Here is a 12190-nt window from a genome sequence, read left to right as displayed (position 1 = left end):
ATAAACATAAGTTTAATAAGTCACTGGAAAGACTGGTAAAATCTGACCTCAGGAAAGATTAGTTTGGAACACAAAAGACAACACTGACTCTGGGTTATCATAGGAAGTAGATTGAAGAAACGCAAACCTATGTTTATAGCATAATTTGTAGATTTAGAGAAAGTTTTTGACAATGTTCACTGGACTACAATGTTTGAAATTTGGAAGATAGCAAGAGTAAAATATATGGAGTGAGATTAGGAAATAGGACAAACAAGAGCATAGAAATACTGTATTTATATCAAACACAACGAAAAGTTTGTTAACAAGAAGTCAGAAGTAGAAAACATTTTTAATAATCATGTTTTAAGTGTTGTAGAGAAAATAGGATCCAGCTATTCATTAGAAAATTGGGAGAGCGGTGTGCTGACCACACGCCCCTCCTATCCGCGTCCTCATCTGAGGGTGATACGGCGGTCGGATGGTCCCGATGGGCCACTTGTGGCCTGATGACGGAGTGTATTCATTAGAAAATGCAAGGCAGTATATTGAAGAAGCAGTACCTATGCAATCTGATAAAAGTGAAATCCAACCCACTTCTCCTACTGAAATTAAGAAAATAATAAATTCACTCAAAAGTAAAAGCTCAGATGGAATTGATGGCATTTTCAACAGAGTACTAAAAGCTTGTTCCCAACAAATAAGTAGGATTCTCAACCACATATGTAGTAGCTCACTGAAACAGGGCATTTTTCCAGACAGACTGAAATACGCTATTGTTAAACCATTGCATAAAAAAAGGGGATAGATCTGATGCTAACAACTACCGCCCAATCTAACTTCTGACATCTTTATCCAAAATTCTTGAAAAACTAATTTATTCAAGAGTAGCATCACATATTTGTAAAAATGGAGTAGAGGAACCCTGGGTAGAATGGGGTACCGGTGTAGAATGAAGATGCACGTATTTTCATGTCAAGGAGGTGCTGCCAACGATCGGCAGTAAGTAGAACTAGTTCAGACAGTTACTGCTCAACCTTGGCAGCCACGTCTGTTTGGTTTCCATAAGCGTTGGATCGTGAAGTTTTCGTTGTGCTAATTTTTGCTCCTGCCTTGTAACTTCTGGAGAACTGGAAGCAAGAAAAGTTATACCTACTTATTTACAATATGACTATTGTTAGTAGATGCTTAAAATATGTTTATAATATTTAGTTTCATGCCATTAAATGTTTGTTTTCGTATCTTTGTTTAGTGGCCTTACCTCCATAACCTAAACCATGTAACTGGAGCGGAATGGGGAAGTACCCCATTCTGCCCCGCTTTTATTAGGCTCCTAATCTATTTTGCTTTCGATTTCAGATGGTTCGAGTATATAAGAGAAAAACAAATAAGCAGTCATGGTCTACTGAGGCCATGAACAATGCTGTGGAGGCAGTTAATTCTAGCCATTGTGGGTATTTGAAGGCTTCGAACCAATCTGACATTCCCCAGACTACTCTGGAAAGATAAGTTAAAAAAAGAAGGGAAAATGCTGACTACAAAATTGATAAAATGGCTGGAAAGTTTAAAAATGTATTTACAGAAGAACAGGAACTTGAGCTCGTTAAGTACTTAAAAAGTATGGAGGCTAGGTTATTTGGCTTAACAATCAATGATTTGTGTGACCTAGCTTATCTTTTGGCTGTAAGAAATGGCATTGTTCATAGATTTAAAAATGAAATTGCAGGCAAAGATTGGGCCAACAGGTTCCTTAAAAGACATCCTACTTTACCTGTTCGCAAGCCTGAAGCAACGTCTGGTGCAAGAGCAAGGGTTTTAATAAAGTAGCTGTCAATAGTTTTTTTTTTACTAAGAAATGTAATTGACAAACACAGACTAATGGCTTCTCAAATATTTAATTGTGATGAAACAGGCGTTTTGGTTAACCCTAAAAACCAATCAAAGATCATAGCTTGCAAGGGGAAACGTCAAGTAGGATAGTTAACATCTGCAGAAAGGGGCGAAACTGTAATCTGCCTCATTTCCTCATTTGTATGTCAGAAAGTGGAGCTTACATGCTTCCAATCCTTATTTTTCAATGAAAGAAGAAGCAGAAAGAATTTGAGGTAGGACTGCCACCAGGAGGTTGGGCTGAGGTCCACAGTACCGGATGGATGACCACAGAGTCATTCTTTGTATGGTTTCAAAAATTTGTGGAATTTTCTAAGGCATCAATAGACTTCCAAGTTGTTCTTATATTAGATGGCCACTTAACACATACCAAGAACATTGACATTATAGACTGCGTGAGGGGAAGTGGTGTTTCATTGCTATGTTTACCACCACATTGCTCTCACAGACTTCAGCCACTTGATGTTTCTTTTATGGAGCCTTTAAGTCTTCATTTTAGTGATGAGCTTCGAAAATGGCTATGAAGCAACCCAGCGAAAGTCGTAACTCTCTTTCAAATTTCAATGCTTTTTGGTTTAGCTTTCATCAAAAGTGCAAGAATGAAATCCGCTATTAAAGGTTTCAAAGTTACTGGAATATGGCCCATGAACCCATCCATATTCACCGATGCAGATTTCCTCTCAACAGACATAACTGACATCGGACTTGATAGGCCGTCAGATAAAGAGGAGCTGAACAATTGGAATTGCCTTCACCTAGCATACCAGCTAAAAGAGGCAACGCCAACAGATTGGATGATCAAGCTAGCAATATTTCACCTGAAATTCTGATGCCATTGCCAAAAGTTAATGAAAGCATGAAAAGGGTGAAATGGAAGAGGGGAAGACCATTGCTTTAACTGATTTACCGTACAAATTAGAGTTAGAAGCCATTATTAAGGAAAAAGAGGAAAAGAACTTTGCCAAAGAAGAAAGAGCAAAGAAAAAACTATTTGTGAAAGAGAATAAAATTAAGAATTCAAAAAAGAAAGGAAAGGGCCTGAAGATAAATGGAAAAAAGAAGGAGAGAGCATCCAATACGAATGAGAGTGATTATGAGGAAAGTTCTGACTGTGAATGTTTATATTGTGGTGAGTTTTATTCAAAATTAGTTGAAGGTTGGGTCGCTTGTTCATGTGCAAAAAATGGGCACAAGATATGTGCAGGAATAGATAGTGAAGATGATGAGTGTCTCCTCATGTGTGAATTTTGTAAATAGCCTTAAGAAAAGGATACAATACACGAAAACTGTAGTTTGACATTAACAATCACTTTAAACTAAATAAATACTGAGCAAGCCAATATTTTCTGCATTTCCAATAATTTTATACATTTTTATAATCACTTGTGCTTACCATCCCAATCTGCCCCGTGCACGGGGCAGAATGGGGCAAATGACATACCTTTCTGTTGTTGAGTGAAAAAAATATTGTTCTTTTATTTTATGGAAATATTCTTGTATTTTTGTGATTAATACATCATAATGCATTCGCATAAAAATTGGCAACTTTCTTATTTAACACTTTTGTACTTTAAATCAATGTTTTCAACTTTGTACCCTGTCACACCCCGGGTTCCCCTACTAACAAAATGTCAAATTGGTTTTCCGAAAGGCTTTTCAACAGAAAATGCTATATATGCTTTCACTGATCAAATATTAAATGAATAACGGAACATCACCCACTGGGATATTTTGTGATCTCTCAAAGGCTTTTGATATAGTCTGCAAAAACCAGTCAAGTCCTCTAACTGGGGACATATCAAGAATGGTGTCCCACAAGGTTCAGTCTTGGGTCCCTCAAAGTTCTTAATATATATTAACGACTCGCCATTCTATATTCATGAAGATGCAAAGTTAGTTCTTTTTGCTGATGATACAAGTACAGTAAACACACCCAACAAGCAAGCATCAGATGAGGAAATGGCAAATAATGTCTTTCAGAAAATTATTAAGTGGTTCTCTGCAAATGGACTCTCACTAAATTTTGAGAAAACATAGTTTATACAAATCTGTACAGTAAATTGCATAACACCATTGACAGATACAGACTATGAACAGAAGTCTGTTGCTAAGGCAGAATACTCAACATTTCTGGGCATGTGCACTGATGAGAAATTGAATTGGAAGAAACACATCGATGATCTGCTGAAACGGTTAGGTTCAGCTACTTATGCTATTAGGGTTATTGCAAATTTTGGTGATAAACATATCAGTAAATTAGCCTATTATGCCTATTTTCATTCACTGCTTTCATATGGCTTGGGGCAATTTGTCATTAAGAGAGAAAGTATTCACTGTACAAAACCATATAACCAGAATAATAGGTGGAGCCCACGCAAGATCACCTTGCAGACATTTATTTAAGGAACTCGGGATATTCACAGTACCTTCACAATACATACATTCACTTATGAAATTTGTCATTAATAACCCATCCCAATTCAAAAATAACAGTGAAGTGCATAGCTACAACACTAAAAAAAAGGATGATCTTCACTATTCTGGATTAAATCTCTGTTTGGTTCAGAAATGTGTGAATTATGCTGTCACAAAAATCTTTGGTCATTTGCCAAATAGTATTAAAAGTCTGACAACCAACATTTAAAAGAATTTCTAAATGACAACGCCTTCTACTCAACAGATGAATTCTTAGATATGAAGTAGTATATATATATATATATATATATATATATATATATATATATATATATATATAGAGGGAATCATTCCACGTGGGAAAAATATATCTAAAAACAAAGATGATGTGACTTACCGAACGAAAGTGCTGGCAGGTCGACAGACACACAAACATACACACGAAATTCAAGCTTTCGCTGCTTGTGTCTGTGTATGTGCGGATGGATATGTGTGTGTGTGCGAGTGTACACCTGTCCTTTTTTCCCCCAAGGTAAGTCTTTCCACTCCCGGGATTGGAATGACTCCTTACCCTCTCCCTTAAAACCCACATCCTTTCATCTTTCCCTCTCCTTTCCTCTTTCCTGATGAAGCAACAGTTTGTTGCGAAAGCTTGAATTTCGTGTGTATGTTTGTGTTTGTTTGTGTGTCTGTCGACCTGCCAGCACTTTCGTTCAGTAAGTCACATCATCTTTGTTTTTATATATATATATATAAAAACAAAGATGATGTGACTTACCGAACGAAAGCGCTGGCAGGTCGATAGACACACAAACAAACACAAACACACACACAAAATTCAAGCTTTCGCAACAAACTGTTGCCTCATCAGGAAAGAGGGAAGAAGAGGGAAAGACGAGAGGATGTGGGTTTTAAGGGAGGGGGTAAGGAGTCATTCCAATCCCGGGAGTGGAAAGACTTACCTTAGGGGGAAAAAAGGATGGGTATACACTCTCACACACACACATATCCATCCACATATATATATATATATATAAAGAAACATTCCACATGGGAACAACCGGGGGTTGCGAAAGCTCGAAATTTTGTGTGTGTGTTTGTGTTTTTTTTATTGTGCCTATCTACCAGCGCTTTCCCGTTTGGTAACTTTTATATATATATATATATATATATATATATATATATATATATATATATATATATATATATATATATTAGTAAGGATACACTTCACAGAACATCTAGGAATATGGTGTAAGAAGTACAGTTGTACATTAGTGCTGGTGGAGTGTGCTTCCAACATTTGCTGTGAGAACTTTGTAAGTATGTATGTATGTAATCTCCCGGTTGGGTGTTATCATCTCCTAAAATTGCAAATGTATCCCTTCATGGGTTCAAATGTTATGACTCATTGAAGTAGTTCTGATTTATATGGATGAGGTTTGCTACCTGGGCAGCAAAACAAATGATGATGGCTAAAGTAGAGAAGATATAAAATGGAGAGTGACTATAGCAAAGGGAAAAAATCTGAAAAAGAGGAATTTGTTAACAATGAAAATAAATTTAAGAGTTAGGAAGTCTTTTCTTAGAGTAGTTATGTGGAATGTGGCCTTGTAAGGAAGACAAACGTGGATGATATGCAGTTTAGGTAAGAAAAGAATAGAATCTTTTGGTTGTAGTGGTACAGAAGAATTCTGAAGATTAGATGAGTAGATCAAATAACTAATGAAGATGTACTGAATTAAACTGCGGTGAAAAAAACTGATGACACAAACTAACTATTAGGGCATGCTGAGAGGCAGCACCTCCACATTTTTTACGTGAAAAATCAATGTTTGACTTTGTAATCTCTTAGACTTTCCTGCAATTCCTTGTCATGTAGTTAAGACTGGGTGTTCTGCCAGTGATCTACATCCTCCCAACCAGATAGTTTGATGCCATAACTCGATGGCTTCATCATGTATTCCCTGAGACTGAGATCCAGTCTCAGAGAACTCCTGATGAAGACATCGAGATACGGCATCAAAATATCATGTTGAGAAGATGCAAATCACTAGCAGAACTCGAATCTCAATGAGATAACATGTTTAACTTTGTTGATGGAGCCACAACCTCACCTCTGCTTGCACTGCTTCATCATTATTAAAGTGAAGTTCTCAAAGGAGTTCTTTAAGTGTTGGAAACAGATGAATTGGATAGGACCAAGTTGGGACTGAATGGAGGGCGACTGATGACAGAGAACCCAAGGTATCATACTGTTGTAGCACTTGAGTTTGGCCCAGCACTGTCATGCTGAAGGAACGGGTGCTCCATGTGTGGGTGAACTTTTCAAATTCCTGCTTTCAGTTTTATAAAAGTCTCATAGTACTTTGCAGAGTTTATGGTGTTGTCGTTAGGCATGAATTCCAAATGCACCACACTTTGAACATTCCAGAACACTGTGAGAATGACTTGGCCTTCTAATGGAATGGCCTTGAACCTCTTTTGTGTTGGTGACTCTTAGTGATGAAATTCCATTGTTTTCAGGGTCAAAATGGTGAACTTTGCTTTCTTTACCTGTCACTATGTTGTTAAGGAACCCATCACCCTCGCATTCATAACACAAAATAAGTTGATGGCAGATGTCCACTCTCCTCTGTTTCATATCAGGAGTGAGCATTCGAGGCACCCACCATACACACAGTTTAGTTTTCTGTACTGCAGTTCTGCAATGGTGACCCGTACACACTCTCAGGATGGGCCACACTTACCTGAGAGCAGTGTCTGTGTCATCTGATGATTTTCTCTGAGGAGTTCATCAACCAATTCCCATGAGTCTCGTTGGTTGCCACATGTGGTCGCCTACTCTGAGCTCTGCCACACACTATTGAGTTTAGCACCACTGTTTCCTTCATACTAGCATCATCATTGTTCACAACTTTCATTCTTCTATGGATTTCAATTGGAGGCACATATTGTATGGTCAAACTCAATTATAGCACACTGTTTCTCATGCGCTAACACAGTTACATTACACACTGCCATGTTACATGCTACAATTTAGAACCCTCTAGCAATGGAGGGTTTCAACTTTCATCAGTGAAATGGGAAAGTCTACTAATATGCATGACATGTAATTCCTCAACCAATATTGAGAATAGAATAAAAAAATTGGAAGCATTACTTTCCAGCATGTCCCCTATAAAATAAGGAACTGGTAGGTAAGACTCATCCCGAAGCATCAAGGAACAATCACTTTGATAACAGAAGGAAATATATGTGTGTGTGTGTGTGTGTGTGTGTGTGTGAGGGGGGGGGGGGGGGAGGGAGCAGGAATATGGGGAGGGGTTGGGGGAGGATAAAACTTGATGATGTAGGCCTAGGCAGTTCATATGGAGATAGGTTACAGTAGTTACACAGAGATGAAGAAGCTTGCGCAGGATTGACTGGAGTGAACAGCTGCATCAAAACCAGTCTTTGCACTGAAGACTACAACTACCACAACAACAACAACATAGTCCCTGAAGGAGGAAGATGAGTAGAAGAAAATTGTCCTATCAAACAGCACGCATTAACCTGCAATGAAGCACTACTTAACTACTGCTGATGTCCTCCAATTATTCTAGCCACCAACTCACTGGAGAAGAGAACATGACATGTAAAAATCACAGAAATACTCAGCGCATATGCTACAAGAGTGTTCTGCTTCACCAAATATTTTCATGGTTTTGTCAATACCTTACAGCCTCCTGAAGGTACATAAGGCTGAAGACAACTGATAAGATAATGGGTCACTCAAGTAATACCATACGAAATATAATACACCACAATTTGGTACTTCAGTGAGCAAGGGCAACCATCATATCTGGAACGTGCAGGGCATTTTAATTAGAGTTGGACTCAAAAACAACCAACAAGACAAGATTGTGGTTCCCTTAAGAATGACTTCCTTCCAATACTTTATCAGTGCTTTTCTGAAATTAGAAGAATTCTTAAAATTATTACTGTTAACGTCTTTTATGTGCTCCTGTGAGATTAACAAATTCGCTTTGCCATGTACAGATAACCTTAGCATTAGACATCACACTGCTACAAGATTTCATGTCAATAAATTTAGTAACCCTGCTGGACACGATATTGGAAGACAGCTGTATAGATGCCCGGAGAGAGCAGTGGTGGCTGGAGCACTGCCGATGTTGCCGACCAGTGATGTAAATTTCTGTAGCAGGCAAATATAAGGCTGTCCAGTGAGAGATCTCTTTCTCATTTGCTGCCTTTCACCTCACCTCTTCCAGCGAGCTCCGACAGCCATGATAATCTAAGTATGCAGTGCTTGCATTTATGAACGTCTTATTTTCACAACCACCAGGCGTAATGCAACTTTGTTTGTACATTTACTAAACACACACACAATGAATAAATAGTGCTTGGACATTATTCAAACTTAATCAGGAACTATCTCACATTAATTTCTATTTTGGCTCATATAAGCTCCTGCCAAGAACAACAACAACTACTACTACTGCTACTACTACTATCACTGTTTGATCGTGTGAACAGACAGACAATTATAATTTGTTGTTAGAGAAGTTTAACTGTGCTCAATAAACATTTTTGGCCCTAAGTGATGGTTACAATAATAAGAGTAATCATATATTGAAGTTAAGCGTCCTACAAGGCTGCTGTGAACACACAGAAATATGCAGCAGCCTAGCGCTGCAGTAAAAGACATAAAATGGCGCTAAACAACAGGACAAAAGTCATCTCCACTGCCTCCTACTTCTGGCATTATATTGTCAAAGAAGAGGTACAGGTCAACATGTCAGAAGCTCTTATTAATGAATAGTCTGTGATTCAGTCCAGTGCAGCCTGCAGTCCTGTATTAGCTAAAACAAACTGATTTTCTCATCACAGTGGCAGCACTGCAGTGCTTACATCTCAGAAAAAGAGAGACAGGAGATATAAATGATCAATGAAGTGATTTCCAAATTGCTGCATCAAAACAAATGGGGCTTACTTTTTTTTTACTTTTAGCTGCTCACAAATTTTTGTTGGCATTATCCAACCAACTATTTTCTTTGGCAAGCCCCTCTTCCACATTTGACACATGTACTGCCGTTTCAATATGGTATCATTTGATACAATACCTCTTTCATTAACAATCTGTGTTCTCAGGCCATACCGTTTTATTTTTACCTTCACCACATGCCACATAAAAATATTGGCACTAATATGAGTATTATACATATAATTTCACTTCTGTTTTAGTCTTCCCATTATTCTTTTTAACCACTTTGATGACAGCAGGGGTTCATCATCAGTTATACACATATTTCATACCATTTATTAAAGTATTTGGTTTCTGTATATTCTGGACTGCTGGACTGTATAGGTTAGCACTCTTTCACAACATGTGTAAGACATGGCTAGTGAATTCTAATCAAATCTTCAAGTTAATGCACTGTAATCACGCTACAGGATCCACCACTGCAGTTTATGTACTACACAGATCTCTCTCTCTCTCTCTCTCTCTCTCTCTCTCTCTCTCTCTCTCTCTCTCTCTCTCTCTGTGTGTGTGTGTGTGGGGCGGGGGGGGGGGGGGGGGGGGGGGATGGGGGGGGCGGGGAGGGAACGGCAAGGCATAGTAATGCTATTTGTCTTCTCCCAAACTATAAAACTTGCTCGTTCAATTGTTAAGAGGAATTTGCAGAATCTGCTGAGGTAGATATCAGTTTTAAATGTGGAAAAACCCAGAAATCAATCAAGTGTTAGCTAAGAAACAATACATAAATCTTTTTTAATGGAATCCAAAGTGGTTCTTTTATGGGTGTTACTGGAATCTCTCATAAAAAGGTTTGTTGTTTTATTATTTTGAAGAAATCAGATTTTTAAAATGAGTGACAGAACTGACAGAAGCGGACCGTACAACTGACTACTCCCACTATGGCTGTGGTTCCCAACCTGGGGGTAATTACGCCCTGAGCGGTAAAATGAAATTTTCAGAGGGGTAAAAACTAAACAATTCTATTCTGTTTCAGTCACAAAACTAAATTATTTTCAAAAGATCAGTACTACTATCACAATTTTGTAAGACTCTATTACTGACTATAAGTCATCAATTATTACTTTTTCTCAAATAATGGCATTAATGCAGTGGAGGTTACAGGTTCCTTACATAGTCCACCCACTACACACACATGTTGTGCTATGTCCCATACATCGCTAATGATAGAAGTGAGACATATACTTAACAAATGCTAAATATCTCAAGAAAATGTCTTCACCAAGTTGTAAATAGTACCTGCAGTAGTCCAGAAATTGATTCATTACTCACTTTGAAACAGATAAATGAATTAATTGACAGCACAACACAGCAGTAACTACATAAGAGCTACTATAGTGCTGCACACAGTTTTATTATTGTCATTATTATTATCATTAGAGTGGTTAGACACAAAGCATTAACAGCCTGAAGTTGTCCAATTTCTGCCAGTTCAGAATTAAGGAGTGCAGCAATGAAGTGATTTACGAACAGTAAGTATAGTGGGAACTTGTTTTATTTTAAATGGGGTTGCAGTGTGCACATTAAGCAAGTGGCACAATGGAGAGGAGTAATGCATGTTTTGTACCCTCACTGTGGATAGTTAGCTTTCTTTTCTAAGAACGAGTTGTGGGTAGCACTTGTTCCCAGAAAAGTTAGTTAGGTACTAAAGCTGGTGATAATGCGGGGAAGGGCAACAGATACATTTCACTTACTGTAATTACTGTAGTGTTTTAAAGTAAATGTGGTAGTCTTACAAACCTCAGAAACTCTTTCACTTCTTCATCTGTGGTTTTTCCTGGTAACTCTCCAAATAATATTTCAGCAGCCATTCTCTGAAGAGCGAAAGTTGCAGCCTGCACACCTTCATGTCCGTCAAATACTCCATATAATGATGTTGAATCATCCACACGCCAGCGGAAACTACGGTCTTCAAACGGATGTTCTTCTTGACGGTAGCCATCTTCTCTGTATATCTGGTTTGTTGAAAATCCAACACCTGAAATCATAAATATTTCTCAACTGTGAACAGGTTCCATTTTAAAGACATAGATGGAACAGCTGTACATTTTGTCATAAACACCAAACACATTATTTAACAAAAGATTTAGTTAAAGACAGAAACAAAAATTAAATATTGTCTGCAAGATTAGAGTACTACTTATGATACAGAAAAGTCAGATTTATTATCATCTCAGTAGTAACTAGTAGTGTTCAATTGTTTTATGTCCAACACACACTGCAACATTTCTTTTTTTATATATATTTATATATACACCGATTACTAACAACATTTTGCTGTGCACTGTGCAGGATGACAGATACTCAATAATGGCATGAAATAATATGTCATCCTGCATGTTGCACAACAAAATATGTTAACGATCTAAGATCAGTGTGACGGCCAAAATATAGATTGTACACAGGAAATATACAGCCAAATGGCAGTGTATTCCTTCAAAAATATTTTTTAACTGTGGTTCAGCACTACTGAAAACTTTTTGACTGCAGAAGCGTCAACTTGACATTCTTGGAGCCCACTGTGAATCAGGAGTATGCAGTCTGGTGTATGGCATGGTGTGGAAATGGACCAACTACGGGCAGAAGTCAAAGATTTGAATGTAAGATGAGGACCCACTGTCCAATATATTTTTATCCTGCCGTTTTTTATGAATGCCACAACTTTGTTGGTATACTTTTAGTGTTTTAACTTCACACGCTGAGTTTGACAACCTGGTGATCAGAGCATTGTCTTTCAAAACGCGTTGTTGAGTTGAGTGTAGGACATAAAAACAGTTCAATGCTGAATAAAATGTTCTCGGGTTTCCAACCGCATAAATTGCTTAAAGCTACATGAGCTTTCCGCCAAACACTCCTTGGCCATTG

The 12190-nt window shown here is 37.9% G+C and overlaps 1 protein-coding gene across 3 annotated transcripts in view; it reads right to left on the bottom strand.

The window, feature by feature from the left end:
• LOC126252848 (TGF-beta-activated kinase 1 and MAP3K7-binding protein 1-like) overlaps positions 1-12190 on the bottom strand; it is a 109325-nt gene that overhangs the window by 45087 nt on the left and 52048 nt on the right. For all 3 annotated transcript variants that reach the window (XM_049953798.1, XM_049953799.1, XM_049953797.1), the window contains one exon: positions 11066-11303. In XM_049953798.1, coding sequence (XP_049809755.1) covers positions 11066-11303 — 238 coding nt within the window. The remainder of the gene's footprint in view (positions 1-11065; positions 11304-12190) is intronic.

The sequence above is a fragment of the Schistocerca nitens genome, chromosome 4, assembly GCF_023898315.1.
Source record: "Schistocerca nitens isolate TAMUIC-IGC-003100 chromosome 4, iqSchNite1.1, whole genome shotgun sequence".
Lineage (NCBI taxonomy): Eukaryota > Metazoa > Arthropoda > Insecta > Orthoptera > Acrididae > Schistocerca > Schistocerca nitens.
The sequence above is the reverse complement of the archived record's forward strand: the minus strand, read 5'-3'. Positions and strand labels throughout refer to the sequence as shown.